This window comes from Ochotona princeps, chromosome 13, assembly GCF_030435755.1.
Source record: "Ochotona princeps isolate mOchPri1 chromosome 13, mOchPri1.hap1, whole genome shotgun sequence".
Taxonomy (NCBI): Eukaryota; Metazoa; Chordata; class Mammalia; order Lagomorpha; family Ochotonidae; genus Ochotona; species Ochotona princeps.
This window is the reverse complement of record NC_080844.1, coordinates 38,983,188-39,009,571: the sequence shown is the minus strand read 5'-3', so window position 1 is coordinate 39,009,571 and position 26,384 is coordinate 38,983,188. Positions and strand designations below refer to the sequence as shown.

At 56.2% G+C, this 26,384-nt stretch overlaps 1 protein-coding gene across 6 annotated transcripts in view; it reads right to left on the bottom strand.

The window, feature by feature from the left end:
• Positions 1 to 26,384, bottom strand: part of ZMIZ1 (zinc finger MIZ-type containing 1) — a 196,851-nt gene that overhangs the window by 89,879 nt on the left and 80,588 nt on the right. For all 6 annotated transcript variants that reach the window (XM_058671271.1, XM_058671276.1, XM_058671274.1 and 3 more), the window contains one exon: positions 2,385 to 2,493. In XM_058671271.1, coding sequence (XP_058527254.1) covers positions 2,385 to 2,444 — 60 coding nt within the window. In that variant the 5' untranslated portion in view covers positions 2,445 to 2,493. The remainder of the gene's footprint in view (positions 1 to 2,384; positions 2,494 to 26,384) is intronic.

Below are 26,384 nucleotides of genomic sequence, written 5' to 3'. Positions count from 1 at the left end.
ACTCTGGAGGGATGAATTCATCTTGTAAGTCCATCTGTGAACCAAATGGTCCTTACGGTCACCCGTCCTCCCATGAGCCCATCCATCCACCCATCCAAAATGAATCCATCCACTTACCCAACAACTCACTCATCCATTCATTACTTAATCCATTACTCACCCATCCACTCATTCATCTATTTTTCTACTCATTCATCCAAAAGTTAATCTATCCCTTCACCCATGCAGCCATTTACTCTATCATCAGCCACCGATCTAACCTATTTGTTCATCCATCCACCCATACAGCCATTCCTTGATACATCCATCTAGCAGACTAGCCCTCCCCACATGGGGCTGGGTTTTCTGTTGGCTTCTGCTGACTGAGAGGTGCAAACCTTAGCACCTTGAGCGCCAGCATCCCCCATGGGCACCAGCTCATGTCCCAGCTGCTCCACTTCCTATCCAACTCCCTGCTAATGCGCCTGGCAAAGCAGTAGAGGATGGACCAACTGCTAGGGCCTCTGTACCCACGTGGAAGACCCAGATGAAGCTCTTGGCTTCTGGCTTCAGCCTGGCCCAGTCCCTTGTTATTGTGGACCTTTGGGGAGTGAACCAGTAGTTGGAAGATTTCTGTCTCTCTAACCTTTGTTGCCATTATTTATTTTCGAATAAATGTTTTTTTTAAAAAGGAGGGGATGGTGAATGTGGTATAGCTTCAGTGGGACACATAGGTCCTGCTGGTCCTATAGCCCAAGGGAAAACAGGCCAAGTGAGGTCGCTGAGCGCCAGGCAGTATCTGAGCGCAGGGCAAATGCGGGGGCAGGAATGGGATCTTGCAGGCTCCCCACACGGAGTCAGAGGTATGCATGGCTTCTGAATGGGGTGCATGAGAGGGAAACTATTGTCCCCACACCGTGAGTCTGGGGGTGGGGGGAAAGCAGTTGACCTTGTAAGGAGGGTGGGGGAGGTGAGCGCCAGGAGCGGTGAGAACCCGGCGGACAGGCTGCGCCACGGAGCCGAGACAGAGTCCAAGGCTGTGAGGTGTCAGTGGCAGCCCAAGGTCCACCGCAGAGACATGTCCTTCACAGACGGCCAACGGAGGCACATGCCTCTCTGTGGAAGTCAGGTCTGAGAAGCCACAGTTCTCAGCCAGTGCCAACAGCCCATGCATGGTCAGTACCCCCCATCTGTGTGTGACGGCAGGTGTGGGAGCAGGGATGCGGGGCACGAAGGGCGCACCCGGAGAGCTTGGCATGCTCACCAAACTCAGTGTGGGCTGGTCCTGAGGCAGAGGCTGGTGTGCGCGTGTGTGTACATGCAGGGCTGGGCTGGGGCTCCATGCTCCCTGGCTGCGAGTTAATTCAATAGAATGCCCATTTTACAGATGCAGCTTCTGAGTGCTAGGCTGGGGCCTCGGGCTCACTGATGAGGACGTGGGAGCTGGGGCACTCATGCTGGACTCAGGGGAGGGCCTTAGGAGGGAAGGGCACCCGCATTCCTGGTGACTCAGAGCTGGGTGCAGGAGCAGCTTGCCTGGCACCCGGAGGAGCTCCCAGACTGGGGCATGACCGGACTGCCAGGGGCAAAGGTCACTGCCTGCTGAGGCATAGGCAGCAGGAACTGGGTCAAAGGCAGAGCCGTGCCCGCCTGGGAAGGGGAGAGCAGTGTCTGGTTTCTATTCCATGGCCATGAGCACAGGCGCGTAATTGGCTCTGGGGAGAGCTCTCCGGCTGGGTTCAATCTGTAACAAGGCTTCTTCAATTTCCTCCCCTCAGTCCTCACGCAGGCTGCCCAGACTGCTCTACTGGATGCTAATGAGAGAATTCCCAGCCCCGATCTGACTGGCACCTTGGGGAGCCTGCACCAGGGCCCTGGCTCTCAGAGTGGGACTGTGTGACCTCTGCCCCAGTATCTCTCCCACCAGCCCAGCTCCTCGCCAGCCCTCCCAGGCAGGGGGGTGGGAACCCTTCCTTGAGGGTGCCTGATGAGCATCTTCACCACCCGCCAGGAGGGCAGAGCACGGGACTATTTATGATCCACTTTGTGCCTCAGTTTCCCTTCCTGTGAGATGTGCTTCTGCAGAGAACAGCTGAGTGGAAGGGGAGGGAGTGATGGGTTAGCTATGTGGATACCATGTCCTCACAGCAGGACCAGAGGGGTCACCACAGTGGCCTAAAGCTACACAGCTGGGAAGGGAGGGAGCGGGACAGGGACATCAGCAGCCTTCAAACCAGGGGCTTGTGATGCCAGTGTGGGCGGCGCCTCCCCCTGTGTGGTGATGGGCACCCTCACCCGCCCTCACCTTTATGCAGCCCAGCCTGTACTTCTGCTTTGCCCTGCCCTTGCCAGCCCAGCCACACCCATTTGCTGCGCCTTGCCCTCATCACGCCAACCACACTCACCTGCTTGATGCACTGCAGTCGGTCGTTGGTCTGCTGGATGTGCCTGTCCATAGAATTCATTCTGGCCGTTTCACTGAGTTCTACCCGAGAGCCATGAACGTGGTCCAGCCTGTGGAGAGAGGACAGATGTGTAACCAGGGTGGCACCAGGCCTGCCAACCTCACACCAGAGGCCCCACTTCTCCCCACCCCCAGCACTCTAGGCAGCACTTCCCTTGCTCGTCTCTCTAGGGCCACATGGAAGGCACACAAGGCTGAGGACAGGAGGCATTACTGGGTGCTCCCTGCACGTGGCCTGTGAGGGTGCCAGACGTTACGAGGGCACACAAAGTGTATGTGCTTTGTACACCACCCTGGATTCTTGGTTCAGCATGAGCTCCCACGATGCAGCAATGTGCACACGTTGGGCCACTGGCATGTACGTATCCACCCATGCATGCATGGGGCCTGGCCTGCCACTCACATCACTGCAGCTTCAACATCAGCTCTCCTGCCACAGGGATCACACACCTGTGCCAGATCCCACGCGGCTCCAGCGTTGTCACTTTGTCCTCTTGGGAAAGGAGGAAGGTGGGACTCGGTCCCAGGCAGGGACGCTAAGAGGAGGTTCAGTGAGAGGCAGCTGGCTGGTGTCCGAGCCTAGTGTGGGGTCAGGACTCCTGAATACTGGCCCTCAGCCCACCCATGGCTGCACTGTCACTGAGCATTTGGGCCTTGTGGGCATCCAGGGGGCTTGGGAAGGGATGGTGCTTGTACCCCAGGAAGTCCCACAAGTTGCCGAGAGCTGGTACAGCTTTAGTCCACCCTTAGTCCAGGAGCCCTTGGCTTTCCTCCCACACGCAGTGGATGCTGCAGGCTATAGAATATTGTCACATCTGTATGCTGGACAGCAAGTACAAGACCCCCAGTCCTCTCGGCTACACTCCTACACTGGCCCCAGTGCCACCCCCCACCACCCTGCGCCCCTTTTCCTTGGCAGGAAAGCCCTGCTTCTGCCCACGGGCTTCTTGGCTACATAACTCCTAGTCCCACTGCTGTTTGAAAATGTAAATTTACCTGCTGGGTTCAAAAAGCCCAAAAATCTGAGGGGTGCTGTGGGCTTAGAGTATCAGAGAACCTGGGTTCAAGTCCCAGCTCCCTCACCTGATTGCAGCTTCCTGCTAATGTGCACCCTGAGGGGCAGCCAGTGATGACTCAGAAAGCTGGGTCCCTGGTGCCCACCTGGGACTTGGATGGCATCTGGGCTCCTGGCTTTGGTCTGGCCCAGCCCTGGCCCCTGTGAGCTTTAGGGGGTGAATGGGGAAGATGGAAGTTCTGCCTGTCTCTGAGGTAAATTAACAGCCTTTTGAAATGTGCAAAAATCTCTAGGGAACAGTCACAGCCCAGTCTCCAGCCGCAGCGCAGTGTCTTCCTGGGAGAACTGCCACTCTCGTCCTGTCTCCCCTCCCAGGATCCATGAGCAGTGTGTGCTATCCGCCACTCTGTCTGCTTCTGTTCAAACAGCAGCAACTATCTACATATACCACCTGACCTTGCTTCTTCCTTCTTAATAATACATCTCCAAGTTCATTGTACATACACATAGAGAGCCCTTTCATTTTGTAATGCCAGTGCAGTATTCCAAGGGATAGAAGAAGCATGGCTCTAACTCCTCAAAACCCTGCTGGGTGTGGTGCTCTGTGCTCCGCCCAGGAGGACAGGGAGCCCAGAGCTGTGTGTACATGGCCAATGCCAATGCCACAAGCAGCACTGTGGGAAGTGCAGGTGCACGCCGGAGCCTTGCGTGTATGCGAATTAATGAAGACATACTCTCGGGGGTGGTGTTGTGGCTGGTTTGGGCGCTCGAATTTCTGAGCATGTTCCATCTTGGAGCTTTCCGGCAAGAGGCTCAGGGTGCGCACTGTGTCATGGTTATTCCTTCGACTCCCACTGCCACCCATCACACACGCACACAACCTTGAGCTGCACTGTCATCCTTGGTCTAACCCACACGTCATCCATACTCTCCTACTCTCCCTTCCTTTCACCTAAGCACCTTCAGTTTCCACTTACCACCTGCCCAAGCTTCTACTCTCTCAGGAAATACTGCCTAATAGCTGCTTTATCCAGGCTCCTATGCCAGACCAGAGGGACATGAAGAGATGAGAATGAAACGATTTCCTTCAATTCCAAGAGCTCTAGATCCAAACGTGTATCCCCAGCAGGGCACCTGTGAGGCCATGACTGGTTGAGCTCCCCTTAGGAGTCAGGTGCAGGCTCTGGGCACAGGGGGACACTGTTGCAGCAACCCACACTGAGGCTTGCAGATGATGTTTGTCAGATGAGGGCTGGTTCCAGAACGCTGGCTTTGCCTTTAGGATCCACTCGTGTGAACAGGCAGGGAGTGAGAAGAGGCCAGGAGGCTATGCTGGAGGCTGCTGCGGTATTGCCAGGCAGGAGAGGAGGGATGTGGGGGTGTGTGTGTGTGTTGAGGGGAAGGTGGCAGCAAGGATGCACCTCCCCCTCTCATCTCACGGGTCCCCTCCAAGTAGGGACTGACTCCTTCCTGTCATGTTTATCCGCACACAGCCTCAGCTAGCACGCCCACTACCAAGGCCCCTGGGACCAGGAACTGCCATAGGGAAGCAACAGCAAGCCACAGCCACCTGTGGGGATGCCATCCCAGTGCCAGCCCCCGCCCAGGAGGAGCCGAGGGGCCCTGGTGGTCTTCCAGGCACTACGTGGTACACAGGGGGCAGCAAAGAATCAGGTCCCATGTGTGTGGGTGCATACTGGCTGCCCGGGCCTCAATGCAAGACTGTGATTTTCAAAACAGCTAGGACAGGAAGGCTGAACCAAAGGAACCAACTAAACCAAGGTCTGAGTCAGTTCCTGGTTTGAGAAGCACACAGGGAAATAAAATACAAAGAAACTCAGGCCTGGGTGAGCTTCACCCTGGCACCTAAGGCAGTAGCCACGGCCAACCCGGACAAAGGCCATGCAGTGGCTGAGTCAGCCAGCAGGGGGCGCCGTTGGCAAGCCTAAAGTGTCCAGAGGGCCGGAGACGGGCGGGCTCGGGGCAGGTTCCAGGTGCTATCCAAGACCTTCCTGGGCTTTCTCTCCCCAGAAAGTACCTGCAACTCCTCAGCCGGGCGGGGGGAGCTTTGTGCCAGCTCCTGGGTTTCTGCCCCTTGGTATGCAGAACGGAGGGGTCTAGACCTCAAGGGCTTCCTCCCAGACCAGGATTGTAGCTGGTCAGAACCCAGTGAAGGTGGAGGTGTCCTAGGACCCCTGCACGACTGGGGTGGCGGGGAGGAGGGGGGATTTGCAGCTGGTGGCACAGATCCCAAGACAACTAGGCGACCTGTATCCCTCAGTCTATAAAAGGATACATGGGGCAGATGGAGGAGGTATCCACAGTGGACACGTGTGTTCAAATGGCTGAGACCAGCAGTGAAGTTGGGGTTATAAACACCAGGAGTGGGTGGGACAGAAGTCTACAGTCCCCAGAGTGAAGAGCGACCAAGTCCTTGCAAGTTGAGTGAGGAGTTTTGGGCACGGAGAGGTATATGGCTGGAGGAGTGGGGATAGGGGTTGGAGTCCTTGTGTGGCACTTGCTACACCCAGGCCTCTGACATAGCTTGGTTTCTGAAATCTGAAAAGCTCCAAGTGGTGAATCCACTCCCCATGCTCACACAGCCAGGAGACTGCAAGATGAACTTGTCCTTCCCACTCCTCCAGGATTGGTGACCTGACCTCCTGGCTGTCACCACCTTGGGCTGTGACTGGGCCCACAGAGAAGCGCTCTACATTCCACCCAACATGTGCAAAGGCTGTGCCAGCCCCAGCAGGGAGAGGGGGAGACTCCCCCAGACCAGGCTGCCGGGTGCTGGAAATGGCGAGTGCCAGGCGGCCAGCAGAGGTCGCCCTCTGCCACGGAAGCCCTACTCAGCCAGCTGCTGCCTTTAAGCCTTTACAAGGCGCTACAAATCCTTGAACTCCCTGTTATCCTTTCCGTGTGTATCTGCAGCCTCAGCGCTTGCTGCTGCCCGGCTGCCTCTGAACGCAGGCTGGGCTCCATCAGGGGACACTCCCCCACCCCTCCACTCTGGCCAGGCTCCAAAGCATCAGCAACCTTTGCGCCATGCGAGGGGAGCTGCTAGGCTCCAAGTTTCTCAGTAGAGTTGGGGGCCCCTCCAGAGTCGGCCCAACTCCAACAGTACCCACAGTTTCTGAGTTGGAAGCTCTGGTAGCTGAGAAAACACCGGGCTGTGAAATGGCAACACCTGCCTCACAGCAGACCAGCAGGGACCTTGTCCAGGCCCAGGGAGCTCAGGGACGACCATTCTCCCAGGGTGCCCCCACCCTGCCATAGCCACACACTTTTTAATGCACCTGATGCCCAAGTGGGCTTAACCATTCTTAGGGGAGTTCCAGGGCATGGGTCTTTCCAACTCCTGGGGGAGGGCCTGCAGGGGCCAACATGCAAATTAGCTGCTGGACAGAGGTGAGAAATGTCCGGTCTCAACAGTGGGAGGCAGAGAAAGACAGACACGGAGGGACTCAGACACAGCGCTGGCTGTTCTCAGTAAGTTCCCGGATGGTCTGGCCCCTGGGGCAGGTGAATGGCCCTTGCTGGGCTCCTTCCAGGGCCCAGGGGACCCTGTGGGCAACTCCAAGGGGGCAGCAGGGAAACCTTCAGCGAGTGGCTCCCTAGACACCTGCCTGTATGATTTCCCCCACTTGAGGCCTGCCAGGTCACATGGGCCCCGTCACACATGCAGCCAGTGACACAGTTCCTCACACACAGCATGCGTGGGGACGAGCACTCACTGACATGCCACTCTGCACACTTGGAGCAGGTGTGTGCACACACCGGAGGCTGGTACACGCGCAGCTTCTGACAGCTTGCACAGGCAAGAGGCGGGTCCCCGGGGAGCTGTGTGAGCAGCGAGGTGCAGAGATGATCCAACCATGCCACACATCTGCAGCTCACATCTCCCAGGCAGGGCAGCAGCAGCAGAGCTGGGAGAGCAGGGGCTGTGCTCCTGGGCTAGCACGCTGGTGACGGCGAGTACTCAGCCTGGGGGTTCCAGTCAGTGCCCTCACTGCCCACAGACTGAGAGGAACTGTACTGTGGGCCATGGTTTCAGCAGTCATCTGTCAGCGTCCATGTTAGCCCGGTCCCCACTACCCCTAGTGGCAACCTGCTTCCACCTTCTCACCAGCACTCTAGCGGGACTGGAGTGCTCCCTGACTCTGACATGGTGCAATACCCAGCCCCTCCAATCCATCTTTCTTGGCTTCCCATGCCTTCAGCATCTACCCTGCACACCCATGCTGGTGGCACTAGCCCAGTGGGTGCCTTTGCACCCATCTCCCCCACCAGCTTCAATGTCTCCCATTCATGGTCCCCTGAAACCCAGGGCTGGCACCCTGCAGGTGCTTCTGACATGTGTGACCGGGGCAGGAGCAAGAGCGAAGAATCCCAGAACTCTTCTGGTGAGTTCATAAATGTTGTTCTAAATCTGTAACATTGGGTCAATGGGGAACAGCATGTATGATGGCAAGTGCAAGCCTGTCAGTCCATGACACGCATGAGTTCATGGAAGTTCACCACCTGATGCTGGGCATATGTGGTTCAAGGAGGCAGAATGGCAGGCAGACCTGGGTGGGCTGCGGAAACCCTGGAACAAGTGCCAGTGGCCATAGTCTAGCCTCACACCCTCCTCATTTCACAGGGATGCTCAGAGGGTCTGGGAGCCGCCTGGGGTCACCCCTGCCACTCAGGTGTAGCTTGCACCAGGCACACGGGCAAAGGGTGGAGGCAGAGGGCATGGTGGAGCAAGCATAGAGGACACTGACTTTGGACTCCACCTTGGGGAAGAGAGGAAGGAGGTGAGAAGGGGAGAGGCAGCCCCAGGCAGCTGCTTGCCTCTGCTCATGGGGCGGGGCCTTCCGGACTTGGGTCGTCCCCACTCCAGCAGGAAGGGGCCCGGCTCCATTCTCTCCAATGGGGCTAAGGTGCTGAGTCAGCACAGCCAATGAGGGACTGGAACTTCAGAAGACAGAATCCTAGGTTTGTAACTGGCTTTTCCCAACGCAGTTCTAAGTCCACAACACTTGGCCACGGAGGTCCCCAGGCTGCGGCCTTATCCTTGGGGCTCTGTCTCTGCTGGACTTCACTTCCTGCACTGTATCCTGGTCCAACGGGACTCCCAAGGTCAGGCAGGGGCAACAGCAGGGAGCACTGACATTACAGAGTGGAAGTGCCCTGTGACCTGGCAGTGCACCTGCCCACAGTGATGGTCATTCCCTGGCATGGCCCTGGCAAAGCTTTCAGCCCACTGCCTTATCCCCTGCGAGGTGGCCATCTCAGCTGCCCTGGGCTGTGCCTCCTCCCTCAGAGCACACACCACCTTATAGGCCCAGGCCATGGCCTGGTAGCCATTCCTGCCTTCTATCCTGCAGGTACACTCCTCATCCCTGACGTCACAGTGAGCTTCCTCTACCACAAATGCTCCCTTGGACAAGGCCCTCTTGGATTTCTTCTCATCCCTACCTACTGTTCCCCGAGAGAGAGAAGTCCAACACCTGCTGAGCCTACAGGTGCCACGGGCTCCACGTGCCCTTCCCGGTGCCTGGTGACTACTGTGCTGTACCCACTGCCATCCCCATCCTACAGAGAGAGGACTTGAGACCCAGAGAGCTCCCAAGTGCCCTAGACTAACCCATTTCACAGATGAGGAAAGTAAGGCTCAGCCTGGTTTTTATCCAATCATACAGCTGGCTCCTCTGGAGCCTAGGCTTTCACTTCCACTCACTCTGCACATGCCCTCCTTTGGCGTGTTCGTATTAGCTGCGAGGAGAACTTTAAAATACTTGAGGGGCTGGCATGGTGGCTCAATAGGCTAATCCTTCACCTACAAGCACTGGGATCCATATGGGCACTGGTTTGTATCCCAGCTGCTCTACTTCCCATCCAGCTCCCTGCTTGTGGCCTGGGTAGGCAGTAGAGGCCTGGAGACCCTACACACCCATAGGAGAGACCCAGAAGAAGCTCCTGGCTCTTGGCTTCAGACTGGCTTCACTCTGGCCATTGAGGCCATTTAGGGAGTGAACCAGCAAATGGAAGCTCATTCTCCCTATTTTTATTTCTCTATGTAAATCTGCCTTTCTAATAAAAATAACGTAATCTTTAAAAAATAATTTCAATGTCCACACCATCAGAGACACAGCCCTTAGAAAGCAGGCATTTGCTTGTGCTGAGAGTGGTAGGCAGTGTGGGGGAATGGTCCTCATGGCTTAGTTCTGGGTGGGAGGGATTGGGAGACACGCTCAGGCCTTACCAAACACCCACAGCCAAGGAAGGCGCAGCCTGGAGTGGGAGTCAGGGGTACATCCTAACTTAGAGAGGCTCCTTGAGGCTCCCACACCCAAGCCTTATCTACTGGGAAGAAGACCAACTTTCCTAAGCTTCCTGGCTCTCTCTTCACCCCTGACCCCGTCCAGGTCACCCAGGCCAGTCTGCTTGGGATGGATGCCCTATATCCCTGGGGAGATGCCCTGTGTGATCCCAATTGTCCCTTCTCTGAAAAACGTCCTCCCGCTGGGGGAAGCATGTCACGGGGTCTGGCCCCAGCACTTGGTCTGCACTCAGGAAGTCTCTGAGTCTGAGACCACCCAGGGGGCTGACGCCTCATCACTGGGACCTTCCACATGCCAACAAGATATGGTAATACTTCCTTACCGGCTGCTGACAGCAGAAACACAAAACTCATGCTAGATGCTTCTAGCATGGTGGCTAGATAACCAACTGTGCAAAGCACTCTACAGTTTGCCCAGTACTTTGGGGTTGTGACTTCTCCTGGCCACTGGACAGACAGTGCAGCTTAGCGGTCAAGGGCACCAGTCTCTTTGGCCTTACGCCTTGTGCACATGCTGGCTTCTGTATCCTCCATGTGCCTCTGGCTCCTCAAGTGTAATAAACCGGAAACAGTAATAATCCCAACCCTAAAGCCTGCTGTGCCATTCAGTGAAGTGCTCAGTAAGAAACTAGTCTGGCTGCTCTGAAGCCTGGCTTCCTGAGCTTAGGAGCCCAGGAGGGCCTTATCACCTCCTCCTCCTCATCATCACCATCATCAGAGGGAGGAAACGTCAGAGGGGAGCAGCTGTCCCTTGGGAGCATCAAATGCCACCACTTCTGGGAACTGGGACTTCCAGCCTTTAAAACTAACCCAACAATGGGCCCAGCGCTGTGGCCTAGCGGATCAAGTCCTAGCCTTGAATGTGCCAGGATCCCATACTGGCAGTGGTTCTAATCCCAGAAGCTCTGCTTCCCATCCAGCTCCCTGCTTGTGGCCTGGGAAAGCAGTCGAGGACAGCCCAAAGCCTTGGGACCCTGCACCCACGTGGGAGATCTGGAGGAAGTTCCTGACTCTTGGCTTTGGATCGGCGTAGCACTGGCTGTTGCTGTCACTTGGGGTGTGAATCATCGGACGGAAGATATTTCTCTTTCTCTCCTCCTCTCTCTATATATATCTAACTTTGCAATAAAAATAAATAAATCTTTAAAAAAAAAGCTAACCTAACAGCTATTGCCCAGACTGCTTTTGCAGCAGCATCTTGGGGAACACAGCAAGAGTCAAAGAAAGGGTCCCATTCTGCCTGGAGGGGGCAGGCACTGCCCCCTCCACCACCTGGCATATGCACACACCCCGAGAGTTATGCCCTGAGCTCAGTGCCCCTCAGAGGTCACAGGTGGTTCAGGGGGAACCGAGGACCCACGCCCACGAGTCTTGATGCATGCTGGGGCTTTGGACTGGCTTGGCTTAGTAGCAAAGGCCAGTCATGGAAAACTCCAGGGGAAGGAAGGCTGGGGCAGGAGCTCCAGAAGGCCGGAGTAGTCACTGTCACATGGGGGTAGGGACTTCACCAAGACCCGTCTCTTGGAGGCCAGGCCCTGCGTGCGGTGCCTTGGCAATGTGATGGAGGGAAGCTGCTCGGTTTCTACATGCAGGCCTCTGGACAGCTGGCCCTGCCTGTAGGTACTATACAGCAAGACAACCTGTGCATGAATTGCATTTAAAGAGCCCTCAGCCACAGTGTTCCCCACACCTTGTTCTGAGAAGTGCTGACCTGAAGCAGGTGTACAGTCTGCACTGCAAGGTGGGAGGGGTGGCCAAACACCGGGCAGTTTAAGTCAAAGAAAGAGTGGGTCTTGATCCAATCCATGCCCAGCTGCCCCCTCTGCCTCAGACAAACACAAGCAGCCAGGAGCCTACCTGTAGCACCCCCCCCACCCCCCCCCCCGGGCCTCTTCCCAGCAAGCCTGGCCCAGGTCAGGAGCGGGACCCAAAACACTTCCTGGAGGGTCAAGGTGTTTTTGCCTGGGGAGACTGTCCTTTTCTGGCTCTCTTGAGCAATGACCGCTATGGCTGTAGCGAGGGGCACAGAGCCAGGTGTGCCGCTGACATGGTGGGCAATATCTATGGTGATGTAGCCACCAACAGGTTGATTAGCCTCCCGTAGGTGGACAGATGCTGAAAAGCATTCAGGAAGTTGGCAAGACCAGACACAAGCAAAGCCAGGATTCAAACCCAGGTCTGTAAGACCTTAAAGCCCAGCAACCACCAGTGGCCTGGAGCCACACCCACATCACACTCGAGTTGTGGCTACACTGAAGGTGGTCAGGCTGCTGGCTGTCCTGGGGAGGAGTCCCTGAGTCCACTCACCTGGCTGTGCCTGGCCCAGTGTAGCGCACATACTCAAGGCATGCCTTTTCTCAGGGGGGCTCCCAGTCTAAGGCACCCCAACCAGGCAGGCCAGACCCTGTTGAGCAGCACTGTGGACACACAGTTTGGCCTCCCCACACCCATCTCTTCTGTTCCTGAAGAAGTTGGGCCTGTTGGCAAAGACATTTGCTCCCGCCCCCACTACTCCGGAGCCCCTTCCCTCCCCGAGGAAGACAGAGAAGGTGGTAGGGACACCAGGCCTCTTTGTACACATCCTGAGTTCTCACTCTGACTTGGCCAAGTGGGAGAGGGAAGCCCAGAGAGGCCATGGGATATGCCAGGGACACCGCTGGGCAGTGGGGACTGCTGAGTATTACTCCTTGCAGAGGCCCTGGCCTAGTCCTTCAGCGTCATAGGCTGGGGGAGGCTTAAACTAAAGATGGGATGGGGTGCCTGAAGTCTGGCTGAAGCCAGATCGCACCACCTATGGGCAGGGGAAGCTTGGGGTCAAGGCAGGCAGAGGTCCCCAAGCAGGCGTCCTGGAGGAGAGGTGGGGCCATAGGCCTCAAGGCAGGAGGGAATGTTGACCCCCAGCAGGGGCAGTGTGGCTGGGCAGAGCGCCCAGACAAAGGGGTGGGAGAGAAGGCCTGGCTTATGTTGGAAATGAATCCGCACGGCCAGTGTCCTTTTGACCAGGCCTGGTTGGTCAGCCCCACAGGGCAGTGTAGGGGTCTTTCTTAAAGGCGTATGCCCCAAGATAAGGCAGTCGTCGCACAATTCATCTGCGTTTTAATTAACTCGCCCTGCTGCCTTAAGTGACTCCCTGCTTACGCTCTTTCTTTTGAAAATTCCAAAGTGCTATTTCTGACCTGTGATTTACTATTGCCGTACGTCTCTATAAGCAGTGTTTTAGCTTAAGTGGCAGTTGCATATTAATTACAAAGTTAATTATGTGCTGTGTAATCATGCGGTAATTCATTAGTTTACTCTACTCTGAGAACCTCACGCTAATAGTGAGATCTGCAGGGATTCCGGAACCCACAAGAAAGATCTGCTAGGAACCTCGGAACTGGGTTGGCAATGACTGGGGACCCAGGTTCTTCCGGAAACCTGTTGGCCAGCTGACCCGGCTGCTGCCCAGGGCTCTTTCTGGATCGGACCCCCTGAGCAGGCTGATGCTCACACGCCAAGCTTGCGGTTAGCAGAAAAAGGCAGATGCATGCGTTTTCCCCATGGAAATAAATGCAGGGAGAGGCTTTGTCCAAAATGACTTAGGGACGGAGAGCTCCTTATAGGTGAAAAACTGCTCAAAATGGTCAGGGAGCTGAGGCCAGGAGGCAGGTCCCTGGCAGCTGCTTAGCTGTGGTGGCAGAGGCGTGCCTGGCTTGGGGACCCCAAGTCCCAAGGGCTCCCGGCTCCCCTTCCTCCCCCATGGAATTGCTCCACAAACATTCAGGGCCCTGAAGGTAAGCACTGGCCACGTTTCTCTCTGCTGTTTTGTGGGTCTCTAAGGGTAACCCATGGTGGGCACCTGGGCCCGCTGTGAATCCCGACTCTCTTCTCCTAAGCAATCTCCAAACCTGCCTGGAGCCCTAGCTCCTGTCGGAATCACAGGATGCAGAGTTCCCTGCCTCTGTGCCCAGGTACTATTGGACCAACAGGCATGAGATGCAGCCACCTGGCCCCCCGCCCCACACAGCACCTGCTGTGGGCTGGGGGTGGGGGCTGCCCCTTTCTGCAGCCTCTCCTCTGAGGGGCAGCATCCCATGGCATGGAAAAAAAAGTTACAGTGAGTCCAGAAGAGGCTGCTCCACAACTGCCCCTACCTCCACCACCTCAAATGCCACCAACTCATTTTGAAAATCTGCAGATCCCATTTCCAGTCTGTTCTACAAGGGGCTGCAAGAGCTCCGACCTGCCCCTGGTCCCAGTGATCTGATGGTAGTTGAGACCCCCTGCTTTCCAAATATAAACCTGCTTGGTTTATTTGTGTTGACAACTGAATGACAAGCAAAAAACCACTACCACCACTGCCAACAACAACAACTAAACCAGCGTGGCCATCCCTTCCCTTCTGGCTCCCATCACCAAAAGGAGAGAAGAACCTAGAGCCCCAGCTGGCATGGAAGAAAGATAAATAAGAAAAAACAAAACATGTCCTTGTGCTACGGCAGCATGTTTAAAAAAGAGGTGAGAAGACAAGGTCAGGGCAGACTGCGTTTCCTCCCATTTCAGCAGGCTCGGGGAGCAGGCAGGATGCTGCAGACTCAACAGCTTTTGGGGAACCAGCCTGGAAGGGAATTCATTTTTTTTTTTTTTTGGTGGGGGGAGGAAGTATAGGGGATGTCTTCACAGCCAAAGCCCTGTGGTTTCCTTTCCAGGGAACACACTGGTTTCCCCGGCAACACAGAAGCCCAGCCTCCAAAGTTCTGCCAGGAGACCAAGAAGGTTTGGCCTGGGATGCTCCTGGCCGACCGTCGTCCATGGCCAAGGCTGCGGCATCCTGCTCGCCCGGGGAAGTGGTGAGCTGGGTGGGAGAGGTGCAAAAATGTCGGCTCTGCAAAAATATGGGCATGAGTCCCAGCTCCCTCCCTGCCCCCAACCCGCACTTGAGCGAGCAGCTACTCATCCCCAGATTCATTGCTTTCCAGGGCTTTTATGGCTGAGCAGGTAAAAATGCCAAGCAACAGCTTGGAAACAAGCCTGCATCTGACAGCACCCGAGGACCCAGAACAGGAGCAGTGGAGGCTCGGGGGTGGGAGGCGATGAGCAGCGAGAGGCTGGGCTGCATGCAAGGTGCCTTCGGCCAGAGTCACAGCAGAGCAGCTGTGAAGGTATGCAGCTTGCACACAGGGCTCCAGAAGTACCTGTATTTAATGTCCATCTTCCTGGAGAGAAATATAGGGTCGTCTGGCCCGGGAAGACATGAAACGTGCATCAGGTGGAGGAGGGACATGCCCATGAGCATGAGTTTCAACGCGCAGAGGAGGAGTGGCTTGCGCTTTAGCAGAGCACTTACCCTGGCTGCGGCCAGGAGCTGAGCTAAGTGCTTTATGCACATTATTTCATTTAACCCGCTCTTGAGCTGCCCAGAGAGGCAGCCCCCATTATCCTTCACTGGAGTGAGGAGAGGGGTTAAGTGACTTGCCCAAGGCTACCCAATGAGCAGAACAGAGAGGTGTGCCTGCTGGTCCCTGAGGCCTGCTCTCACGCCGTGCTGTACACATGGCTGGGGGAGGAAATAGGGAGAGTTGGGGTACAGAGGGCTACTCTGGTTAGGGGTTTCTTTTCAGGTGATGGGAAGAGGAATCCTGTGAATGGTCTTCATGCTGCCCCCCTCTGGTCCCAACTGGAAAGCAGGCTGCAAAGCAAAGCCACCTGCAAGCTGCGAACCAGCAGAACCAGCAGCCCCAGGCACTGTGGTGCTTCTGAATGCTCAACTTGCCTCCCAGGATAGCCTTTCTCCCTCCTGAAGTTCAAACAACTCTAGGAAGTGAAAATGACAGGAACTGGAGGCTCTGAGGGCACCATGTATGAGCCCCAGTTCACACAGCTAACAAGCGGCAGAGCTGGGATTCCAGCCCTGGTACAACACCAAAACCCAAGTGCACTCTTCGCTGACGGTGACAAGGTTGACAGCCAAGTCCTCCGTGGCTCCCACTTTGTGCTGGCGTTCATTCCATTTCACAGAATGGAATACTGAGACATGGCCAAGGCACACAGCTTGTAAAGCCACAAGGTCAAGATTTGAAACCAGCCAGACTAACAATCACAATCGATGTGACACATTGCTCCTCTAACCACAGGGTCACCCTGCGTCCCAGCCTCCAGTCCTGGATTCCCATGGGACTGGGACCCTGTCAAGGACTGGTAGCAGTGGAAGGCCTGAGATGTTCCCTTCCTGGAGCTCCATTCCCTGGAGAACTCTTGCTCCTGCCCCAGGGACCATCAGACAGGACGTGGCCGGTGTCTGTGCGAGTGTGTGTGTGCACGTGCGCCTCAGACCTGTGCCGCATCCAGGGTGTGCATGTGGCTGATTTATAACCCTCCGAGAAAGCAGAATTGCAAATCTCACTCACAAATCTTCCTTATCGAGATACTTGCGACAGGCAGACACGTCGTGAATTCCCGAGAACAGGCAGGCCGCTCCCCCAGCCACGGCTCCCGCACCCTTGCTGCTCCTCGGGGACTGAAAGGGGCCATGGGAGCGGGCAGTGGGGACTCCAGGTGGGTGCAGCTTTGCCCATCACGGCTCAGGGGGGACACAGTGAGGGGTCCCTCCTTACCAGCACACCCCAATACTGACTGCCTAATGCTGATCCTTGCTGTGGCCAGTGACAGCTATGGATCCAAGCTGGAAAAGAGGGAGCATGTGACGAAAAGCCCTCACACACCACACAGGGTACCAGTGCTTCCAGTTTACCTGCCTGTATCCAAGGGATGACCCTTGGAGGCTCATGCAGGTGGTGCGACTTGGGACACAGACTTTGGAACCACCTCTCGTATCCTCTTGAATCCTAGTAGGGTAGTCCTCAGACTCCACTGGGCTCTCAGATCCTTGTCCCCTCACCCTTAGAGGAGTCTGGGCAGGTTGAGGTCATCTCACTGGTAATTAACCCCATCCCACTTCTTACAGCTCTGAACCACGGGCAGGGATTTCGAGTCCTTCCTTACTCTACACCAGTGCGGCCACACACAGTCCCCTCCACATGCAGGTCCGGGGTCTGTGGTTGAGGGATGCGCATTCACTCCCCCACAGCCAGGGCCTGCTGTCCCTGCCCCTGGGAAGAGGAGGGCTGGGAAGAGGAGGGCCAGCAGCTGGTGCCACCCCAGCTCTGCCTTAACCTGCTGTGGGACCCAGGCCTCTCTATTGCCCTTTCTGAGTTTTCTCTCTTGATTCTTAAATCTGGAAAACAAGCTGGGCTTGTCCCCTGGACTGTTAGAAGGATTGAATCACGCAAGTAGAAACAGGTTTGGACCCTCCGGAGAGGCACACATGTGCACATGTGAACTCATACACACACACACACACACACACACACACACACACACACACAGAGAGACAAGTTCCGGTAGTGACAAGAATCCCCAGCGGAATCCAACCAGCCCTGGGAACCAGTCTCTCCTCACCAGCCTGTCCCAGAAGGTGTCCTCTGGCCCTGCACCAGAATGTACTGCGGCTCCTCCTCCAGCTCAGACACCCTTGGCCCCAAACCTATAATCCAGGCAGGGCGAATGACAGCCTTGCCTAGCAGTTGCCCTCACCAGGCGGGTGGAGGACAGTACAGTGGCCACAGTGGTGGCTGGGAGGCGAGCCCCAGGACACAGAGCCGCCCAGTCGGGAGAGTTCAATGGCAGGGCGGGGGATAAATGCCATAGGGATTGTGGCTTGTGGGCAGAGGACATATAAGAGAGGAGAGGGTGAGGGTGGGCACTAGACCCTAGAGCCTGAGGCTGTCCACTTCTCTGCAGGACAAGGCCCAGAGCCCTGGCCAGCTGAAGTTCGGGACCCTAAGGCAGGTTGGCCAAGGCTCTGGGTGGCTACAGTTTGGGGTCTGTTGGCTACAAGCATCCTGGTTCCTGGGGTCCTGCCTTGGTCCTGATGGTGTATCTGAAGACCTTATACCCTAGAATGAACCCTTAGAAGCTGATGTTAGCTGGCGAATGTCTTTGTAGGAACCCCGGGATTACCCTGGGAGGCATGTGTCTTGGTATTCAGCACATCTTGGCAGGGGACAGGTTCAGTGCCAGTCATACCCCAGTTTTACCACATGTCTCCCCGGCCTGTCTTTGGGCACGGCCCCTGGATCAAGGCCATTTATGGAGGCTGAAAGGGAAGGCAACTTGTATTATCCCATCTCCATCTAGGAGCTCTTCCCACTGAGAAGGCCATCAGGATTCTCAGGTAGCTGTCTGCCCCCGCACCCACTCCCTCTCGGTCTCTGTGTCCAGGCCACGTGGAGGCTCAGTATACCTCCATGGGGCTGGTGAGGCTGCTCAGATGTGTCACTGCTTGGGCCTCAGCTTCTTAAGTGTGAGATGAGACTAGGTTAGGCACCACACAGGTGGGGTCCATGGGCACAGAAGCTAGGGCTGACAGAAGTGGAGCGTGCAGGTGCGTTGACCCAGAATGCTGGGACTGAGCTGGGGCCAAGGGCGAAACTACAGTCAGGTTCTTCCCTGGGCTTCTCCAACCAGCCACGTCTGAAAGGTACCTATGGGTACCTCAGCCCCTGGAATGGGCCCTCATCGGTCGCGACCCCTGATGTGTCTAGACCACATGGAGGGTCCTGCTGAGGCTGCCTACCCTGTCCTGGTTTCCCATTGTCCCTGTTCCCTCACTGTCTCCATCGTCTTGACTTCAGGAGATGTGGTGGGCCCAGGGCTAGCCTCCACCCATGGAGACCTCTACTCTCCTCAGGAAGAGCACAAATGGGCAGGCAGTAGGCCAGGTGGATGCAGGACAGGTCAGTGGAGGACGTGCCTGCCTGCTAGGTCCCTGTCTGGCTGTCTCTGCCGCAGAATGGTGACTGGAAGTTGAGGTCCCCGAGAGAGGGCAGATGTCATGCGTACCAATTGTCCCTACGGCCTGCCTGGCTGGCCCGCCTGCTCACCCGCTGCCCGGTCCCCACTTGCCTCGGCCTCGCCAGCCTCTTCCCTGCCCCCTCGCAGGCCTGAGATGGCTGTCGCCATGGCAACCTTGCTCATTCAATCCAGGGATAATGAAGCCAATGTGTTTTTCATTTCCATGAGCTGGAGTGCGGAGCGGCACAGAGAGAGGGGGAAGAGGCAGATTGGATAGAGAGCCAGCGAGAGAGGGGACCTGGCCGGCACAGGAACAGCCACTGGCGGGAAGGAGCTGGCACCTGGGGCCACCACGCTGCAGCCCTTGGCCACAGGGGTGTGGCCAGGCAATACCAGGCCAGCGAGGCTCCGTGCTAGCAGCCAGATGATATCCAACTCAGTGTCATCCACAGCAAGAGGTTGTGCAAGCACACACCGAGCTGAACAGGGTGCATTTCTGGATGTGTGTCTAGAGCTACAGACTACACACCTTCAGGCTCTCATTTCAAGCACTAAGTGTAGGTCCTATCTCGGGCTCTGGGCTTCTGCAGTCCCCAGGGGTCCATACAGGACTCCTGTCCTCCAGCAACCCACAGGTTTGTGAGAGACACAGTTTGTACCGGGCACAACTCCCAATTGCAAAAAAAAAGAAAAAAGAAAAAAATGAGCCCTTACCTGTGGCTGTGGCTCCCGGGAACAGTCCCTCTTTGAGCCCTGGATAGAGTGGGGAGGCCTGGAAACAGTCCCTCTTTCACTTAACTTGCATCTGTGGCTACAGGGCTTACACACACAGCCTGGTGTGCTGTGCAGGTGTCAGCTTCCCTTCTCTTCTTTCTACTGGGTCTGGATGGAGACCCACCCATTCCTCTGCAGGTAAAATCGAGACCTCAGCAAGGTCTAGGCAGAGTGGAGGATAGGGTTCAGAAGAGCCACAGTGACCGTCATCACAGGCCTCCCCCAATCCCCTCTCTAAGGGCAGGAAGCCAACAACACTCAAGTAGAAAGCACTGGCCTGTCTCTCCGCTCTCCCCTCTCCCCACTACCCCCATAACTCAATCACCTCGAGGGCCAGGGCACCTCTCTCCTGTCTGGACTGACAGATAGAGGGCGGGGGGAGGGAAAGGCAGCATAGGGGCAGGGGGAGCCGGCATGGAAAACTAAGAGCAGGGCTTGAAATGAAGAAATAAACCTGCCAGGAGGGAGACAGCCTCAGCCAGTCCCCCATAAAGCTGTCTGCAGGCCACCAAGGACGTGGGCAGGGGCTGGTGGAGCTGGAGATGGCTCCTCCTGGGACGCCCGTGCCTCCTCCCTGCTCCACCACCGCCCCCTGTACCCAGCTGGGCTCCAGATCCTGCCTGGGGAGGGGGTCTGGGAGGAGCCAGCCTGGGTGGGTTTTCAGATCAACAGGGCGGGGAGAGGCTACTACCTAGAAGAAGGAGGTTTTGCATCAACCTGACACCAATATCCGCACACAGTAGGCAGGCACTCAGGGTATACTTGTGGGCCTGATCAGTGCAGGGATGCCTGGCTGTGTCAGTCTCAGGCAGCCAGCAAGCAGGCCCCCCTCTGCCCATTTTACAGATGGAAATACTAGTCCCACAAAACCAGGGTCACATGAAGGATGAGAGTCACTGAGCTCTACAGCAAGGAACCCAGGCCAGGCCACCTTCACCATGAACTATAAGCCTCAAGGTCATGGCCTCTACCCTCTGGGGTCCCCACAGTGATTCCTCCCTTCCCACGAGGGGGTATAAAGACTCTATGGCCTTTAGGTGAGCCCCTCTGTGTGGCCATAAGGACATACATTTTCTGGAGACGTTGAATGGCCCTAAACCATGGTCCTAAGACAAATAAAAGAGAAAATAGAAAATCAGAGAGTGACTAGAGAGATGTATGCCAACATGTAGGCCAGGTTGAATCTCAGGGCAAGGATTATGGGCAGTTTTATTTTTCTTCTTTCATTTGTCTATGACTTCCAGGCTGTTTCTAATATGCAGTCACAACTTTCTGATGAGGAAAATAAAATGACGACATTAAAGTTTAAACTTGGTAAGTCACTTCCACTCAGTGCTACTTGTGCTCCGCTGCTCACCTGTGCTGGCTGTGGGGAAGACTTCACCAAGGCCTCTCTCCAGGGCAGGAGGGAGGGAGCGGGGTCCAAGCCTGCCCTCCCTTTGCTGTGTGACTTTCGGCAAGTACCGCTAACTCTCTGTGCCTAGGTGTTCACCTGTCCTTCTCTCCTCATAGGACTAATGGGCTTGTGAGACTCCATGCACTGAGTCACAAGGCTTCTCCAATGATGGGGTGGCGGGGAGGCTGCTGTCTGGGGTGGAGGAGGCAGCTGAGGTCTTCCAAAGACAGGGTGGAGGAGCCTGACCAGGGCAGCAACAGGAACCAGGGGCCAGCTTCCACCCCCTGTTTACAGTGGAAACACAGACTCAAAAAGGCTTCACTTTTCCACTGTTTGTGTGGTGGTGCTGTGGGGAGCGGGGCCAGCTTTCCAAGGCCATACCACGTTCAGCCCTGTGCCGGCCTCCAACAGGAAACTTCATGTTTTCAATGTACAGGTCCCTGCCAAACGCTGTGAGCAGGGCCTGTGCCCCACGGGCCCTGCTGTGCCATGAGCATGCCCAGGCCCTGTTGCAGCTGCGAAGCCATGGCGGGACCCCCGGGGCTCTCCTCCCAACAGTTCTGGCCATGGGTTGCTGGCAGCAAAGTTGGCCCAGTTGTGTTAGCCAACTCTGTCCTGTGGCTCCTTGCTCTCCATCAAGCAGCCCTATCCTCTTCCAGGACTGGTGGGGAGACTGAGGCACGGGCTTCCTAGTATCACTAGATGATTAACAAACCAAGAAGGATCTCATCCACACTGATGGATTCCAGCATGGTGAGACTGACCCACCTTGGAAGGATGATAGTCATGACTGCTGGTCACCGCCACACACCTGACCACACAGGTCAGGGCTGCATCCTGCTGATGCCATGAAGCAGGAGCAGGGCTCTCTACCCTTCCTTCACAGTGTATAGATGGGGAGGCTGAGGCCCATAGGGGCCACATGGTTGGCAAACTTAAAGTGGGCACCTCTGACCACAAAGCTGTCTTCTCCACGACTGCCACTGCTCAAAACTGCTGTTGGCACTGCTGCCAGTGTCTGGAACTGCCCCGAAGCTTTGCCACCAAACAGGTCTAGCCGGCCCCTCCAATCCCCAAGTACTTCTGGCAAATTCCTGGTGAGCTGATACTGGGTTCCCTTAGCCAGGATACACTAAAGTGCCTGGAACGATGCTGCCGGGCAGCAGGCTGTGCCCTGGCATAAAGGAGAAGCTTGGCCTGTGCACCCTCACTGCCGTGAGCCTGAAGACCCCCAGCTGCCTGATCAGGGACAGGTGTGAGCTGGGAAGACCTGGAGCTCATCTATGTACTGCCTCCCCCTCCAGTGGACCGCCTGCTCTGTGGCACCAGGAGCTGCCTTCCTGTTCCCCTGCAGCTCCCAAACACTTGGAAGAGTGCCCGAGCACAGTAGGTGCTAAATAAGCATCCACAGAATGACAGAGGGGTGGCGGCTGGGCAGGGGGCTCTGCTTGGGAATTCTTCCCACTCGTCACGCATGGATGACATGTTTAAGGAGGACAGGAGGCAGGGCCCGGCCCCTACAGGCTCCTGGAGCCACGGCGTCTTCCAGCCCCAGTCCTGCACACACAGGGCCCTCCCTTGTGTCCTCTTTCTCACTAGCTGGGACTCCCTGCCTTGCTAGAGGCCCAGACAAAGGACACATTCTCAGGGAACATAATCCCTCGCTTGTTGGTAGTTTCCATGGACTGACCCCTCTCAGCCTCTTCCTGGCCAATGCATCCCCGCTCCCAGACAGGAGCCTCTTCCCAGGCCAGGTGACGGCCACGTCTCCCTGCAGCCAGGACAAGAGCCCCTTTGCAGAATCTGGGTACCTGGGCAGCCAGTGGGCACTCCTGACATCAGCTGCAGGTGGCCCTCCTGCTGGCAGGCCCCTGGGGAGCCAGGCTGTGCTCCTGGGAGTGGGAACGACTTAAGCCTAGTGACAGAAAAAAGAACGAGACTGAAGAGAGAAAGAAAGACATACCACACAGGAATTCAGAGATGAGTCGGGGCCCAGAGGACATGATAAACCAGTAGCCAAGTCATGGGACAATATGGATGCCTGGAAGGGTGCCCCCTGGGGTTGTGCAGTCCCTAACTTCCTGGGTAGGATGGACTCTAAGAAGAGAGATGGGGAAGGAGACAAAGAACTGGGCAGGTGGAGCAATGCTGAAAGTGAGATGGGCCATACACAGAGGGAAGCGGAACAGGCACAAGGCAGGCAGATAGATGGAGAGACTGTGGATGCAGTGGTTCCATACCCTTCCAGATGCTACAAACTTTCTTCGGAGTCTAACGTGAGAGGAAGATGCACAGACACCAGCAGTCTCCTTCCCTGATAGAGAGCTGTGATGCCTCCATCTAGGGAGAAGTCCCCAGTCTCCTGCCAAGACACCCATGCTGTGTACCTGCACAGCCTGGGGAGGTGCCCCAGGTGACACACATGCACACAGACCTTGTCTCCTTCACGTCCACTTCTAACGCCTTTGTGCCTCAGCCCAAGCCCAGACGGAGAAGGGAATAGATGCAGGGGCCAGAGCTGGGCAGCTGCTCCCCACTCTACCGTGAGCCTGCAGTTCAGACGCACTGCCGCTTCTCACCTCCAGGACCCAGTTTCCCCCAAAGATCTGCTAGCCTCTGACTCCACTTGTCTCCCAAAGTTCACTCTCTACCCTCATTCCCCGTGTCCATGGTGGTCTGGGGGCTCCAGCCTCCCACTGCACCCCCTTTCTGAACTATGCCTGAGATTCAGTGGTTATACCCCCCTCCGCAGGGACATTCCCCAGGGCACAGGGGACACCATACCATGCCTGCATCCCTTCCCTGCTAGCACCCAGGAGAGCAGAACTATTCTCCCGTCAGCCTACAGCCTCTGCGGCTGTATTCACTGCATTCAGATGCAAGCTGGAGCAGAAACACGGCCTGGATGCGTCCCCTCACCAGAGCCTCCACTGGCTCCCCGACCTCCCCTGCCAGGGGCCTCATTCCATGTCCCTCCTCCTACTCGCTCCTCTGCCAACAGCAGCTCCTTGGGAACTCAGGACTTGGGGCCTCTGTCTTCACCCATGTACTGCTCTCGGGCCCACCATTGCCTCTCCCACAGGCCCCAGTCAGCCCTGCAGCAGACCTTACCTGGGTGGGGGTTGAGGGAGGCCCCGAGCTCACCCCATCACCTGACAGGTGGGACCTAGCCACCGCAGCCATGTCAGCTGGATGTGAGCACCACTTTTACCTGGCTAGCTCCCCACCTCCGGACTTTCGGGAGGTCAGGGATCTAAAGATTACACACCAAGTCCACGCAGGCAAACTCTACCTTATGCTCCCACCCCTCCCCTGTCGCTCCAGCTGGCTAGGGGCTCTGGGCTACAGATGTGTCTGAAGGCTCACACTTGACAAGAGGATGGAACTGAGTTTAAAATCAGTCCTTACCCTCCAGTGGCTGTACAATCATGGATGTGTGACTTAACTTTGCTGTTTCTCAGTTCACTTGCTTTCCAAAAGAGGTTGTCTATGAAAATCACATTCAGAAATATACAGAAACTAACAGTGGCAAGTGCTAATTAACATGTTGACTATTACAAGTCCCCAAACACAACACACACAACACACACACACCAGAGTAAAACATGGTGACTGACAGCCAGGACTGGGTCTTAAATCTTGGTGATGTGGCCTTGGGCAAGCCACTTGTTCTGTCTCTTCTTGCTGATAGAGCCATAAAACTTCTTTCTTATTACTCTGCAGGTGTCTTTCCACTCCCTCTACCCCCACACGCTACACTTGACCTCTGTGAGGGTCCCTGGCACCTGTGACACAAGGTTGCCCCCTTACCCTTCGGCCTTGCTCTGCATGTACAGGGGCTGCATCACTGCCAGCATCAGTGTGGGAGTGCCTCAGCTCCCAGCCTTCCCTGAGGGGACCCAGCTGGCCCTGAAGGGCCCAGACCACAGGGAGCCCAGCCGGAGCTCCACAGAGGCAGCCTGGGGGCTCGGGTCTGCTGCTGTTGGGTGCGCAGCTGGCAGACTAGAGAAACAGGCCATGGTCCTGAGCTTAGCTGATTCATAGAGTCATTAGCATCTAATTACCTGCGTGAGCAAATCGCCGGACTCGAGGCTGGCAGCAGCCGGTTTCCAGGGATGGGTCTGGGCGCCAACCACCACTGGGCATTCAAGTTGCCCACAGAGCTTGGAAGACACTAGAAGGACTGTGTAAACATCTACAATGAAAGAATTCCAAGCTTTTTTTTTTGTAACTTTCTCCTTCTTGGAGTTTGAAAGGATGACATCATGGCACCCAAGCTCCCTGCACTGGTGAGCAGTGGGGATGGCACAAGATGATGGGGTGAGAGGCAGGGTAGCGTGGATGTTCTGGTCAGGGGACACACAGTCCCTTCCTAGTTCTGCCACCTGCAGCAGCTGAGGTTGCTCCACTAACTGCTCTGGCTCAGTTTCCTCATCCAGAGGACACAGATAGTAACAGCTGCCACCCGGTCAGGGACAGGATATGGGACTACTGTCATCCTGGTTGTCCTCACTGCTACAACTCATGCTCAGTTCTCCTTGTCCCTGCTGTTCCTGGCCTGGCTTCTCAGGCACTCCACAGACCCCAGGTGCCACTATGTGCCCTTCATCCAATCTGCATGAATGGAGGGCCTCCTCCATCACTTTTAGAGCAACCACCCCATGCCAATCACATTCAGTCAGCTGTGGTCTACCCAGGCCTGAGCCCATAGCTGTGTACCATCAGCTCAGTCCTCACCGTCCACTCCCTGCCCCAAGAAAGGGCTAGCTGCTGGCTGCCAATATGCTGGTACCAACACCTGCCCCAAATCCTAGAAAGGCTGTGAGTGTCAATACACTAGAACCTGCCTCCTCCAGAAAGTCATCCATAAGCCCTCATTCTCCAAGGAATGTTCCGTCTCAACCCACCATCACTCCTCCTGCTCCTGCATGCAGCCTGCACCCTGAGCTCCACCAGAGCTGGTGCAGAGGTCTTTGCTGCCCCCAAGAGCTGAGCACATACAGGAGGCACTCACGCAAAACTGCAACCTGGTTGGCTGCAGATGGAGAGTGAGGCAGGGAAGCATGAACTGGGCAAATGTCTGGGAGTGGACCCTGTGCCAGGCACCCAGGAGGACCCTGGGAAGAGATGGAGCCATCCACCCAGGCCCCACATACAAGGATGGCCATGTAAGCAGGAAGCTGGTGGCAGGAGGAGAGCTCTGTCCATCATCTGAGTGACAGCATAGCCCAGATCCTGAACCCTGGGGCCCTGACATCACTGCAGGTGGGCGCTGAAGAATTCCTCCCCAGGTCACTTGCCAGGACCCAGAGCGTACAGCGAGGTCTCATTAGGACAGAGCCCGAGTTTCCACCCCTGCTTATTAAGTCCCAGAGCCAGCAGTCAGTGGAAAGAAGAGGGAGGGCGGGAGAAGAGTGTGAGGGCCTTTTCATTTGGGCAGCTCTGGCAATGCCCTCTGGGCAGACTCTCCTGGAATCCTTCCTTGGAGGTGGTCCTGGCAGTGGGGAGGCTCTGGGGCCTGAGATGGGGGCTGCTGTTTCAGACAGGCTTGAACAGTGTTTAGCAGCAGGCAGTTCCTGGGCAGGCACCCTCA